The 15,290-nt window shown below is 35.9% G+C and overlaps 2 protein-coding genes across 3 annotated transcripts; one reads left to right on the top strand and one right to left on the bottom strand.

Annotated features, from left to right (window-relative positions):
• Positions 1-5,669: 5,669 nt before the first annotated feature.
• LOC117613513 lies at positions 5,670-8,620 on the bottom strand. Of its 2 annotated transcripts, none has more exons than XM_034342121.1 (5): positions 8,305-8,620; positions 8,016-8,087; positions 6,883-6,978; positions 6,666-6,758; positions 5,670-6,125 (listed from the first exon to the last, which is right to left on the bottom strand). In XM_034342121.1, the coding sequence occupies exons 1-5, from the start codon at positions 8,306-8,308 to the stop codon at positions 5,863-5,865; spliced, it is 528 nt and encodes a 175-aa protein (XP_034198012.1). In that variant the 5' UTR covers positions 8,309-8,620; the 3' UTR covers positions 5,670-5,862. The 2 variants fall into 2 exon arrangements, with proteins under 2 accessions (XP_034198012.1, XP_034198022.1); XM_034342131.1 differs by having other exon boundaries at positions 6,666-6,755.
• A 3,094-nt stretch (positions 8,621-11,714) lies between these two features.
• LOC117615697 (plasmodesmata-located protein 2-like) lies at positions 11,715-13,735 on the top strand. The gene is made up of 3 exons (XM_034344832.1): positions 11,715-12,924; positions 13,118-13,228; positions 13,345-13,735. Exons 1-3 carry the CDS (start codon positions 12,141-12,143, stop codon positions 13,350-13,352), a joined length of 903 nt encoding a protein of 300 aa, XP_034200723.1. The 5' UTR covers positions 11,715-12,140; the 3' UTR covers positions 13,353-13,735.
• The last annotated feature ends 1,555 nt before the right edge of the window (positions 13,736-15,290 follow it).

The raw sequence follows: 15,290 nt of genomic DNA, 5'->3' as shown, positions 1-15,290 counted from the left end.
CCATCCCACGGTACTCGGCCTCGGCACTAGACCTAGACACCACTTTTTGCTTTTTACTCCTTCAAGTAACAAGATTACCACCAAAAAATGTGAAATATCCAGACATAGAACGTCTATTAGTGACTGAACCAGCTCAATCATCATCCGTATACCCTTCCACATATGTATGACCATACTTGCAAAACATTAACCCCTTTCTAGGAGTTACTTTCAGATACCTTAAGATGCGCATCACAACACCCATATGATCTTCACTAGGAGAATGCATAAACTGACTCACTACACTCACTGCATATGCAATATCAGGACGTGTATGAGATAAATAAATCAATTTCCCCACAAGTCATTGATAACGCTCTTTATCTGTAGGGACTTCATCATGATACAACCCCAACTTATGATTCTGTTCACTATGGGTATCAATTGGTTTACAATCTAACATTCCAGTCTCTGCAAGTAAATCCAAAATATACTTTCTTTGAGACAGAAAGATACCATGTTTAGATCTGGCAACTTCAATCCCAAGAAAGTACTTCAAATCACCCAATGACTTCATCTCAAACTCGGAAGCCATATACTTATGAAGATTTTGCATTTCTGCCTGATCATCTCCAGAATCATATCATCAACATAAATAATTAAAGCTGTCAATTTACCTTTATGACGCTTTAGAAACAAAGTATAGTCTGAGTTACTCTGCACATACCCAAATTTCTTCATAGATGCTGCAAATCTCCCAAACCATGCTCTTGGAGACTGCTTCAATCCATATAAAGACTTCCGCAACTTACACACAACACCCTCCTTAGAGGTTACAGGAATACCAGGAGGGAGATCCATGTAAATCCCCTCATTGAGGTCACTATGTAGAAATGAATTTTTGACATCGAATTGTAATAAGGGCCAGTCGCAGTTAGTAGCCAGGGACAATAGTACACGCACAGTATTGAGCTTTGCCACTGGAGCAAAGGTCTCCAAATAATCCACTCCATAGGTCCTAGTATAACCATTTGCTACCAATCTAGCCTTGTAACGATCAATGGAACCATCAACTTTATGCTTCAAAGTAAACACCCATCTGCATCCAACAGCTTTCTTCCCTCGTGGCAAAGGAACTAAATCCCATGTTTTATTCTTGTTCAAGGCATCCATTTCAACATTCATGGCATCCATCCATTTGGGGTTATATAAAGCATCATGCAGATTAGTTGGCACACATCCACTAGATAATTGACACAAATATGATGCATATGACTTAGACAAACGATAAGTTGATACACAATGGCTAATGGGATATTTAAACTTGGTATGTATATCAGGAGAATAATATACTTTAGATTTCCCACAAGTGGTTCGTGGGGGTAACTGATAAGTTGACACAGATAGATCATTAGAAATTACCTCACTTGATTCACTATCACAAGTAGATTGGGGCACTGACAGAGGAGAGGGGTTTTGCATCAAACTCATCCATACAAGAATCACAGTCATTATTTTCAGATATAGGCGACTGGTCACTTGCTTTAGTGTGACCGATCGTTTCGACACCAAGAGCACCTGCTTCTTCTCCAAATATGGGCGACTACTCTGAGTTCCAAAAGTCGATCAGTTATTTCTTCACAAGGACCACAAGTTTCATCTTCATATATGGGTGACCGATCACTTGCTTCAGTGCTACAAGTCGTTTCCTTCCTGAAAGGAGTATCTTCAAACACATCATTCTCCAATCCAAGACTCTCCAATTCGCTCTCTCTCTCTCTCTCTCTCTCTCTCTCTCTCTCTCTCTCTCTCTCTCTCTCTCTCTCTCCCCCTGAATTGGAGAGGAAGGAGAGACATAATAGGGCACTTCTTCATGGAAAGTCACGTCTAAAGTAACATGCACCTTCTGGGTAGGTGGATGATAGCACTTATAACCTTTCTGAGTAGAAGAGTAACCAATAAAAACACATCGCAGAGCACAAGGATCAAGTTTACTCCGTTGATGAGAGTAGACATGAACATAGGCAACACACCCAAAAACATTAGGAGCCAACTTGGAGACAAAGACAGGGGAAACATGGTCACCAAACACATCATGTGGAGTCTTGAAATCAAGAACCTAGCTAGGAGTACGATTAATCTAATATGCAACAGATAAAACAGCATGCCTCCAAAGATGATGGGGAACAGACATGTCCAACATAAGGGAGCGGGCAACTTCAAGTAACTGACGATTCTTAAGTTCAGACACACCATTCTGCTGATGAGTTAATGAGGTTGTCGTTTGGTGAATAATACCTTGAGCAAGGAAGAAAGATGCCAAAGTGTTATTCACATATTCGCCTCAGTTATCGGTGTGGAATACTTCGACCCGAGCATGAAACTGAGTAGACACCATAGTACAAAACTTTGGAAGGATGAAGCAACATCATGTTTATTTTTCAGCAAGAAAACCCAAGTAAGTCGGGTACAATCATTAATAAATGTGACGAACTAACGAAATCCGTTTGAAGTAATGCGAGTTGGACCCCACACATCAGAATGCACTAAATCAAAAGGCTTTGCAGCTTTACTGTCACTCAAAGGAAACACAGTGCGATGACTCTCTGCCAAAATACATGTCTCACACTTAAAACTGGACTTATCACAAGAACGGAATAAAGGAGGAAATAGACGCTTAAGGTAGCCAAATTACGGGTGTCCTAAGCGATGATGCCATAACCAAATTTGTTGTTTGTCTTTGACACTGCAACTTTAAACAGTATTAACGACACAAGCACGAACTGGTGCAGAAGGCAATGTCAAATAATATAACCCCCTATCCGTTTACCATGTCCAATGGTCTCGTGAGTCTTAAGATCCTGAAAAGAGCAATGCGTAGAATAAAAAGTAGTAGAAGCATTAAGTGTATCAAGTAATCGACCAACAGATAACAAGTTACAATAGATATTGAGAACTAGTAACGCACGAGATAAGGACAGAGTAGGAGTGAGAGAGATTGTGCCCTCACCAGTAATTGGAGAGGGCAAACCATTAGCACTAGTTATGTATAGGTCACAGGTGTTACTAGACAACACATCAAAAAATTTAGCATCATAAGTCATTTGATCAGGAACACCAATGTCAATTATCTAAGTATTAGAGCCAGTACCTGGAATAGAATCAGAAACACAAAAATTTACAGAAGCAGCAGCAACAGCACCAAGAATGGAGTTATCACCCATGATTGCAGCAGAAACTCAACAGATCGTGGCAGAGTATACAACTGAACACAGCAGTGGCACAAATACGGCAGATGCAAGGAGACAGGCATGAACACATCAGAGTACACAGCAGAACAAAGCAAAGGCACAAATACTGTAGATGCATGAACACAGGAATGGCATGAACATAGTAAAGGCATGAACACGACAACACAACACACAATCCTAGGAGGGTGCACACGGCACAGGTAGAGAAAAAAAAATGGGGATAGAACACGGGTAGGCACAATACACAGGTCACCAAAAAAGTTGGCTCTGATGCCAAGTCAAACAATATGGGTAGAATATTTTCATATTCTATTTCATTCTCCAAAAGAAGGTGTTTATAGTACAAGGATGTAACTCTAGTAGGGTCAAACTAAGAAACAAGATAAAAACTTAATTACACAATATCTGTACAAAAAGGAAAGAAATATAATCCTCATAAACTAGGAAATAAATATCCTAATTAAGCTAGGATCTCGCTAACACAAGATAGGACATGTAAAAGAAGTCAGATATTTCCCAAGGCGAGTCGTTTTTAATGCTGCCCTCCCTGCACTCTGAAACATACGCACCCCAAGGAATTAACAAGAAACTCATACCTAAAGTTTAAAATACCTACCCCTTGATTGAACCACTCTAACAAGTAAATTTAAATCTCTATGAGTTTTTTACCCTAAATAATCTTCAAACGTGAAGATACCACAATAATAGGTATATAACTAAATATCTCATTGAACTTCAAATGTCCAGTATGTGTCAATTGGCAAAGGAGGCAGCTTCAAAAGTCCAATACTCCATGAATAACAATAAACCAGGACTGAAATAGATTAAAGTTTCAGATCAAGATTTGCTGCATAATTGAAATACAGGATTGAAGGAAACCCTGGAAAACAAAAGTCAATTAAGGCACGATGATCATCTTCATCTTCTTGTTGCCTGACCTTCACCTTTGGCTACACTTGAAGATTCCCACAAGAAAATCCATTTCAGAATCATTTTAATTTCTACTTTCTAATAACATAATACAAAAGAATAACCTAAAAGACAAAGAAAGATAAATAAATGAAAAATGAACACAAACCTTTCTATTTTCCTCTCCTTCTCTCTTATGAGAGCTTCTTCAGATGTTGGGATCTGAATTTTGGGATTATTCAAAAAGATGGGACTAAATTGCTTTATGTCTTTCTTCCAAAAAGAAAAAAACAATTGCTTTCTGGGTTCTCCCTCTTGTTCTATAATCTAATATGATGATGGAAAGGGCAAGAACCCTTTGTGAATGTATTTGTGCTATGTTATCTAGTGCTTTCACAAACACAGAAACAAAACTTCTGTAAACTTTCATTTATAATGCAACCTAATTTAGTCACTTTAATAAGAATAAATTTCTTCTTTATGTGAGAGACAATTACAATTACAAACACTGGAGTGCAAGCATAAAAAAGAAAAGGAAGATCATTCTGTCTCTGTATGACTAAAGTACAAGCACTAATCTAGAGGCTAGTTAAAACTATGCACAGATTATCCCAGAGCTTGGTTACAACAAAGCCAAAGTGTATCCTGCATCAGCGTGTTTCACTCAACGTATATACTATTTGACCTGACCAAAAAGATAACTCTCAATATAAACAAGTTGAGTGGAGATTTGAAGATAAAAGACTAACTTAACTCCATGGCCATTATTATATCAGCCTCGTCCTCTCTCTCATCACTTTCTCCAAGTTATTTTTCAAACCCATCAACTCTTCCAAATCGTTACAACCTTCAATGTTGATGTTCGACAAAGCCTTCAATATCTGTATAATCCACTAAAGTACGAACACTAATCTCGGTTTTTTTCCTAATTTTTTTTTTTAAAAAATAGTATAGCCGTTCGGCTATACAAGGTTTTCCTTTTTTTTTTAAAAAAAAAAATAGTCTAGCCGTCCGGCTATACTCGGTTTTTTTAAATTTTTAGAAAGAAATAGTACAGCTGGTTGTAATCGCGACTACTTTCTGTAGTCGGATGACTAAGCGTGATGTTTTCTCGTATAACACCATGATTACCGGGTTGATGCAATGTGGGATGTGGATGGTGCAAGGCAAGTCTTTGACAGGATGATTTATAGAGATGCTGTCACTTGGAATTCAATGGTTTCCAGGTATACTCGGTTTTGTCCTTTTAGAAAAAAAAAAAACAAATGAATAGTATAGCCCCGCAGCTATACTCGGTTTTTCGTAATTTTTAAAAAAGAAATAGTATAGTCGAGCAGCTATACCCGGTTATTTATTTATTTATTTGTAAATAGTACAGCCGTAATTATTTTAAAAAAACAAATAGTATAGCCGCGCGGCTATACTTGGTTTGTTCCTGAGTTATTAAAATAAGAGAAACAGTGTAGTTTTTTTTTTTTTTTTTTCTTTTTTCCCCAAGAAATAGTATAAGGTTCTTGCTATGAAAGGCAATTAGTAATTACAAACAAACCACATGATGTTGCAATAAAAGAAGGCATACCTAATTTAGAAGCAGTAGTTCACTCAATTATGAGCACTGATCTAATAGTTACATCCCTGGTTACGAAAAAGCTCATGCTGTTTCATGAACAAACAGGAAGATCTATTATGTATCAGAGTAATTCATTCAAATAAGAGTGCCAAACTAATGGCAACTAAAAGACACTTGATTTCCCGTAGAGCTTGGTTTTCCATTTATAGGGGGTCGTCTCTGGCTTGGAATTGTTATCTCTGACCCTTTCCTTTCTTTAAGAGAGTTCTCATCCTTGGACTTCCTGGTTTTCGTAGAATTTTCAGTAATATGGCATGGAAAACATTGTGTAGGTTTCCTAACCAAGTTATGATTCTTCAGAGCTGATGGTCGTTCTGCTTTGATCCTGTTTTTATTTCCGATCACCGTATCATTTTCTGAAACAAAATAACCAAACACAAAGGTAAGCAATTGTACATGATGTTGATCATATTTTTAAATACATATACTAATGCTGCTGAAACTCCCGCACAACATGCTGCTGTTTCAAGTACTACATATCAGCCTCAATGTTTATCAATTTATGCTAATTTCTTCAATCTATCTGAAAGAAACATCTTAATTATTTAGAGATTAGCCAAATATGATTACATCGCCCCCATCACTTTGAGGAGTTCATTGGATATCAGACAATAGCTAATTATTAAGCGTCTGCCATGTTCTGTTGTATAATGGACAGTCAGCATAATAGCCAACAAGCTGTCTCCCAGAACCAAAAAGTAGGATCCAGTAAAAAGGTAGGATCCAGTATTATTATCAAAGACCCCATCCTCAGCTTTTCAATTTTACACTTACTGTACAATATCTGCTCATTAAGAGTTGAGAGTCCATATCATGACGTCAGTTAGTTAAGTGTAAACCACAAAGCCTGATTGCAAGAAATACCTTGATATAGATTTAAAAGGAACAGAAATTACCAGGACTTGATAAGACGGCACGCGGCCTTGGGATTGAGCTGGCTCTAATATTCTGTTTACTCAGCTCTTCCATTTTACTGTCCTTCATTTCTGCTGTCATAAGACACATTCAAATGTCAAAACTGGAAGATATACCATACAGAAAGAAAATCTTTTTCCTCCCAATAAATATGATAGAATCTGTATTGTCACGAAGCATATGATTTTGTAACTAAACCTTCAGCTACAGATATTGATGGCATCACTACACTTGGGACATAAGATTTTGGAATTCTTGCAATCGTAGGGGGAGAAACATCTTGGTGCTCCTTCTCTGTAGATAAAATCAAACGTCAAATTACCCAAAGACCAATAAATCCTCAGGAAAAAGAAAAAAATGATATGAACAAAAATTTTATCCTAACATTAAAATAGGTAAAGCGAAAGGGGAAGGGAAGTAATGCTTCTATAGTGAGGTAGTATTTAAAAGAATGGCATCATTGCTCCGGTGTTAGGATTGGTCAAAGGAGTAAATCAACAACACAAGCTCTGATAACTCAATCTGAAATCAGACATTTAAACTGAGACTTTTTTCTGAAAAAAAACATATACTGAACCAACAGCCTGAGCTTCATCTACAAAGGTCAAGCCACATGGACGAAATTCGTCTGGAAAACCAATAATGAATCATGAGGACTAATAAACATTTTCCTAGGGCTTTAATGTAGGTATACAATCTACCACTTTCCTTAACTTGGAAGTGATACGCATGCCAATCCTAAACTGATAAACTGATCACCCAAACAAATAGCAAACTGTATTATAATAAAGTACATTCTTCCTCATTCCAATACACAGAATATCGCATGACACACTTTTCTGGACCCTACCATGTATGTTTAATCACAGTTCTAAACAGTATAGACCATTTGTATATTTTTATAAGAGAGAGTTTTGTTATCAATAAAAATCATGAATTTTCATTTTCTTCTCACATTTTTTTGTGCAATTCTCATGCTCAGTATTACAAAGAAATAGGAATGAAATGAAACAAAAAGGTTTCTTTACACTTTCTTCAACTTGACAACTGCAAATTTAAGAACAATTCTAAATATAAAAGGTATTATTACAAATGAATTCAAAGATACAAATGAGACTGAGCAATCAAGGTTTCAGAGCTCAATTCTGTGGTAGAAATGGCAAAATCCATGAGCAAAACAACCGCAATTTATAAAGCAGGAAGCTTCAAAAGTCCTCTTACTCAATACTCCATGGATAACAATATACCACGACTGAAATAGAACTCAGAAAGCAAAATTTTGTAAATTGATTAAACTTTCCAAACTAGGAATTACAGGATTGAAGGAAAACCTGGGAAACAAAAATTGACGGCACGACGATCATCTTGATCTTCTTGTTGCCTGACCTTCACCTTCGGGTACACTTCAAGATTCCAGAGAGAAACAAGAAAACCCATTTCAGAAATTCTACTTTCTAACAACATAATCCACCCAAACAAAGAACCCAAAAGACAAATCAAGCCAACTAAAATGAAAAATGAACACAAACCCTTTCAGAAATTCTACTTTCTAACAACATAATCCAAACAAAGAACCCAAAAGACAGAGAAAGCTAAATAAAATGAAAAAAGAACACAAACCCATTTCTTTTTTCCTCTTCTTCTTTCTCTTCTGAGAGCTTCTTCAGGTGTTGAGGGAAGTATAGAGTGGAGGGTCAAATATGCCCAAATGGGGTTTTGGACCATGAAGTCAATGGCTCTGAATTTTGGGAATATTCAAAAAGTTGGGACTTTGCTTTCTGGGTTTTTCAACAAAAAAATAATTGCTTTCTGGGTTCTCTCTCTTATTCTATAATCCAATATGAGGGTGGAAAGGAGGAACGTGGAAGGAATCATTCGTCAGGTCAAAGAGGCTCAAGTTTTAGACTGATGATTTCTTGAAGGCAGTCACAGTTGATCACGCCTCTCAGCAAATTGTGACGTTTTGCTAAGTCAGATGTCAACGCGCAACCAACGGCTTCTTTGTTATGAACGGCATGTCGTTTTTAGCCAACGGCTTCCTATTCGTTAAGGGGGAATTCCATTTCAATTCAAAGTTGGAGAATTAACAAAAAAGCTTCCACTAGGATTAAAGACTCTAAATAAATTTATCTTCAGTTGTCTATAAAAGTAATGTGGAACAATAAGAGTTTGAATTTGGATACTTTCGATTGACCAACTAAATTCACTGAGTCTGAGGTTGAGTTAAGATTTTTCAATTTAATTTTGTTAAAGAAGTCAAACTAAAGTCTTCTAAATTTCTATACAATCATACAAAGGAGAAGGAAATCGAACCTAAAATTTTGGGTGCAGGGTAAATACTCTTAACTACTTGAATTACGATTCATAATTGTTTTAAGCTTTGCAAACTGGATTCCGATACAAGCAATAGGAGGATGCCTCCTATCCCAATTCCTTTACTTGTAATAAAGGAATGGGTGCATTCTATCCCTTGCACTTGCATCATAAATCTTTGTGGTCTCTATCTCTATCAATACTCACAAAATAGATGAGACCTTGAAGCGCTCCCTCAAGCTTAAATCACGCACATATTTAATATGTAGACTTGAATGCAACACATTAAATATAGCAACGCCAGTGTTTAATTCCCATCAAGCTATCCAAGTGGAAAGTGGTGGTGTTTTCTGCCAGCATTTATTTATGTAGTCTTTCATAATCGAAGAAGCAAATTGGTTTTTTCCTATTTTGTTTCTATATATCATTAATTTGTCCTTTTAATAAAATGTCAAATTACACGATAATATCACCAATATTATAAAAACATTATTATTTTTTTAAAAAGTACGAAGTTTGCATATTAAAAAACACATATTTTTCGTATAATTAAAAAGTATATGCACGGATGGAATTATGAATTTTTTGATCGGTGGGCTAGCTTAAATTTGCATCTTCAAATTTAATGATCTTTTTTTAACTTAAAATTTCTATACTTTTTCTATTAATTAAATCATATAAATCACACTAGTTCATAACTCCATTGACTAAATTTCAATAAATTTTAAATCATACCTTTGCAGTTTGAATCCATTTGAATCTCTTGGCATCAACCGAATAAGCTTCACAAATGCAAAGTGCAAAAAATATAAATAATTAAATTTCACATATATAATCGTTGTAAACACAAGAACAATAGAATTAAGTTAACATACTGTTCTGTCTTTGAAAGCCTCTTCCCACCTGTGAGTTTCAATTACTTACTCTGTCTGCAATTATGGGTTGAAAAACTTGCGAGGGTTTTTATTGAGTCCATGTTAAAGAGCTTTACCTTTATCTTTGGTCAAAAAAGGATATTTCATTAAACACCGCCAAAAGGGAATGCAAACAGACTTGAGGAAGAAAAAAAAAATCCCTAATGTATTGTAGTTGATAGTGGCTATATAGGTTTTTATTTATTTATATTATATATTATTCATCAAAAACTTACTTTGCGAACAAAAAACCAAAAGGCAGCATACCTGTTGTTGGTGGACCACAGCCTTGGTTGTGGTTCTGGCCTTTGGTATATGGAAGGAAACACAAATATTTAAATAAAAAAATACGTATATACGAATATAATACACAGATTTATTAACTAGAGTCATAATACTTACACCAATCGAGAAACACCAAAATTCGTTTTTGGTATTCCAATTTCCTTTTTCATATAGCCAGTTGTATCCAATTTGACATTGGAGGCATGATTGTCTTATAAAGCATTATTATATACTCAATTAGAGGGGAAAAAAAAAAAAAATACTTTACCTAGAGTTTACTCCACCTTAATTGTAGGTCAAGCAAATTATACTTTCAAGCTCAGATAGCCCATGTTTATGATGTATTTTAACATGTGCTCTAAAATTAAAAGGGCCTAATTCTTTTCATTTGGCAGCTATATATCTAAATGCATCGAAAGCTTTCTTATTTATTTACTTGATTCTTTTCGCTTTCAAAAAGCCCAACTTGTACAGCTAAAGGCTCCTCCTTGCATGCATTTTATTTATATATATGTCATAAAATCTCCTACAAGCCACGTGATGCAAACAGTGGAAAGATAAACAAATACAGGATTATAATAAAAAAGAATCTAACTTCCCATTTAAAGAAAGCATGAGAAAAAAAGGAAAGTAAGTGATATATGCACGCCACATCTACCTTTCTCACACTCCTGCGTGAAATTACTTTTGAAGTGTAAATAACATTATCTAAAATGAAGTAGATGAATAGTATTGGAGCTAGCATTTTACTTTTGCATATTAATTCTTTTACATGGCTTGAGATAAGTGGAGATGTGAGTTAAAATGGGTATGATAAAACTACTCCATCATAATCAATTTAGTTTCTGTTTTTTTAGGTATTGGATTACGGATTCTAATGCGTAACCCGCATTATTTTTGAGTTTTGACTCATTACGTGTTGATAAACGCAAAGAAAATCAAGAAGCATAAGAATTCAAATAGCTATGCGTTAGTAAACTTAGATGAAGTCATGAATAAGAATAATTACAATACTCATTCTGAATAAGTAAACATGCCACATAAAGTTATTAAATGGGCGTACCAAAATTCATGTATCATATCTTATGGATTATGGAAAAATATATAATTATATGTTTTGGTACTTGTGATTGTGAACTAGTGATATTTGAGAAGGGGGAACAAATCATCATCACAACGCAACATGTAAGGCAAGAATGGTACAAGCATACCAATTACAAATGAATCAAAATTTTGTGAAGAGGCTTTGCCTCCAAGTTAACCAAATCTTTTGCAGATTTTTGGCCGATGGGCCTACATCCAAACTTATAATAAGGACCACTGATCTCCTGGACCCCACGATCTACCCTTCAATTACTCAAAATATGATGTGCTTCAGTCAAAGTTCATAACTTTCTTCTCCCCCAAAATCAGAATCCTTTTCTTTCATACTGCTGCTGCTTCCCAACCCAAAACCTTCTTTAAACAGAGAATATTTATTCTCCTTTCGAGATTATTATTTTATATATACCATTTTGTTCTCATTCTCTTCAAATATTTAAACACTGCTTAAAATAAAGCTAATTGTCCATTCTCCCCATAATAATAATTTATTTACTACTCTACCATCAATTATACAATGTGCATTTTCTGGACCCTGGTGTAAAAAAAGATGCCCCTTGCCCCTGCCATGTACAGAGAGGTAGGCCATCCAAAGCCAAAGAGAAGGGGAAAATCCCAGGCACCACAGCTCTGCACCATACAAAACCAGAAACCAAAACCAAAACCGAAGCCAAAGCCCAAAACCCGAACTTTTTCAGCAAAAAGAAGCACAAAAATCACAGTTTCAAGCACAAAGCTTCAACCTTTACTCAGCTCTCAGCTGGGTTTCTCTCAAAACCCCCAAAAACACCTCCCAGACCTTCCAAAAACTGACATGATTTGATACAAAAAGGAACACAGCAAATGGGTTTTCTCTCAAAACCTGTTCCCAATTTCTTCCTTTATTTGCTTTTGTTCTTCTTCAGTCTTCAGCTTATCATCCCACTTGCTGAATCTGCTACTGATATCACCTCCTTGGTCTACAAGGGCTGTGCAAAGCAGACCTTTTCAGATCCAACTGGGGTTTACTCTCAATCCCTCTCAGCCCTTTTTGGTTCTTTGGTTCAACAGTCCACCAAGGCCAAGTTTTTCAAAACCAACTCTGGCAGTGGCCAAACCACCATCTCTGGTCTCTTTCAATGCAGAGGGGACCTCAGCAATTCTGACTGTTACAACTGTGTGAGCAAATTGCCACAAATGTCTGATAATCTCTGTGGCAAAACCATTGCTGCGAGGGTTCAGCTGATTGGGTGCTACATGCTCTATGAAATCTCTGGTTTTGCCCAAATTTCAGGCATGGAAATGTTGTTCAAGACTTGTGGGGGAACAAATATTGCCGGAAGTGGGTTTGAAGAGAGAAGGGACACTGCCTATACAGTGTTGGAGAATGGTGTTGTGAGTGGCCATGGCTTCTATACAACAAATTACCAACAAGTTTATGTCTTGGGGCAGTGCCAAGGAGATGTGGGAGACTCAGATTGTGGTGAGTGTGTGAAGAATGCTGTGCAGAGAGCTCAGGTTGAATGTGGGAGTGCCATTTCAGGCCAAATCTATCTCCACAAGTGCTTTCTTAGCTATAGTTATTACCCAAATGGGGTTCCCAGGAGATCCTCCTCATCTTCTTCATCATCTTCTTCATCTTCATCAGGTAAAATGGAAGTCAGATTTTGTTCTTTTGGATTTGGGGCTATGACTTTTTGTTTTTACAATTTGTCCAATTTCTGGTTAGGTTGTCAAAGAGGGCTTTTTGTTAAGTTGGATAACTTAGATTAGTATTTCTCTCTCTTAAGAATGGTTTCCATTATATTGATCTGAGTTTTGAATGTGCTTGATTGAAATAGGGTCAGGAAATACAGGGAAGACAGTGGCTATCATTTTGGGAGGAGCAGCTGGAGTTGGGTTTCTAGTCATATTTTTGTTGTTTGCCAGAAATTTGATGAAGAAGCATGATGGTATGTGAATTATATACATACAAGAATATGAGATGCATCTTATTTCTGCTTTTAATTTTTATTGTTCTGATTCTAAATTGTAATCTACCATGGTTGGATCATGTTATTCTGTGCAGATTATTGATAGGAGGACCTGGGTTTCTCAAGAAGCAAGCTTCTTTTAAAGTGGTGGATACTTGCAACAATTTTTTGTTTTGTTAATTTTCTCTCTTTTTTTTTTTTTTGGTGCTTCTAGAGAGAAGAAAATGAGGTTTTTGTGGTGGATAGAATTGGCAAAGGCAGAGTAGGGAAGGAGGAAAAGAAGCATTTAGAGCATGAAATTCAGAAAAAACTTCACCTCCGTGAAAAATTGATGTAGGAATGAATGTTTGTCATTTGAAATGGATGGAAAGAAGAAAAAAGAAAAAAAGAGTAGGGCAAGGACGAACATATTTTGGCCTCTTTTCTTTGTTTATTGTTTTACCTTCCATGTCCCTGATGAGTCATGTGGGTGTGTGTTTCTCTTTTTTCTCACTTCCCCGATTTCTTCACAACCTTTATGCTTTTTAGAAAGTTGCAAGTTGCAAACTTCTCTTTCTTTCTTTCGCATGAGCGCACATAACACAGAGCACATACTTTTTAATTTATTTATTTTTCTGGGTTTTTTTTTCCTTTTGTAATTTATTTATTGGCGACATTGCTAAAAAATTTCAAGGTTAGAAGTAGGTTTGTTTGAAAGCATGGCCCAGAAGAAAAAAAAAAACTATAACGCTTTTTGAAATGCCAATTTTTCGAAACCAGAGAAATTTGTTTGTAGTTCAGAATTTTTCTTATTGGTAGGAGTGGCAAGAGTTGAAATTCCAATCTTTACAGGGTAAAAGTAAATGGCATAGCTTTACCCTTATCCAATAGAGTAATATGTTAGGTAGACTATCTTTTTATACCACATCTCTAAGATGTACTTGTATAATGGGTTCCGCATCTTTGTGGGACCTTTATTAGAGAGATGATATACAATGTGATACGTGTTGTATTTGGCATGGCTCAGAAAAAAAAAAATTGGTGAAACTGCCGACTTCAATGGGTCATACAGGATGGCGTTGGTGGCTGTTGTACACCCTGATATTTTTGTCACTTGAGCTATAAGTCCTCATAATTCTAGTTGAAACTTAAAGTGCAATAAGCCACCGACCTTTCTTTTTGGATGAAACTATCAAAGTGTCATTGTCCTTCTTGTCTGCCATTCTAGTTTGATAGACATTCATTAGTGGGGAAATTATGAAGCTATCCTATATCTATACATTTGAGCTTGGCAATGAAGGAGGGCAAAAAAAGAAAAAAGCCAAGACCCGAAGGATACTAAAGAAAAGTTGAATCAAGAACGATGTTACATTAGAAGATACTCTCATTTTCAGAAGTGAGTTAAATTTATAAAAATTAAAAAAAATTAAAAAAAGGGGCCCCAATGAGGATTAGGCCCTACAATTTCGTACTCTCTTATTCAGTGGGAAATCTTGGATGAGTTATTTTAGATTTTGGATGCTGATGAAATTGCTAACCTAATAATTTTGTGCTAAAAGCTGGCTTGTCGTTTAAGATTTGTTTCCATCTTTTTTACTTCACCAACAACTCAAGAGGGAAAAAGATAAAAAGTTTCTATGATGTCACAGCAAATCTTCAACTTCTAACTTCAGCAACAAGAAAAAAGGAAATTCATGATAAAAAGAAGAAGAAAAAAATCAAAGTTATTTGCAGGATTCTGTTCATATAAATTTAAAGTGAAGCCATAGCTCCTATAACTTAATTTAAAATTTTAGTAGGAACCGTACCTCTTAATCAGTTGAAACCTATTTACATCTGAAAGTCATCTAATCATACTTTGGAATAGAGGAGTTCGAAAAGAAGAAAAAAGTAGTTGGATATGACAACAAGGTTAAATTTGCTACGAAAATTAGAAAACATTTGGTTGAAAATATTAAAATGGCTAGATGTGGTACGTATGGATTTGAAATGTCTATATATAAAGAATCATTTGAAACCCATTTGTTTTCTTCATATCATTTTTGTCCATATCGTAACATAC

Source organism: Prunus dulcis, chromosome 1 (genome assembly GCF_902201215.1).
Source record: "Prunus dulcis chromosome 1, ALMONDv2, whole genome shotgun sequence".
Lineage (NCBI taxonomy): Eukaryota > Viridiplantae > Streptophyta > Magnoliopsida > Rosales > Rosaceae > Prunus > Prunus dulcis.
This window is presented reverse-complemented; position numbering and strand designations above follow the sequence as displayed.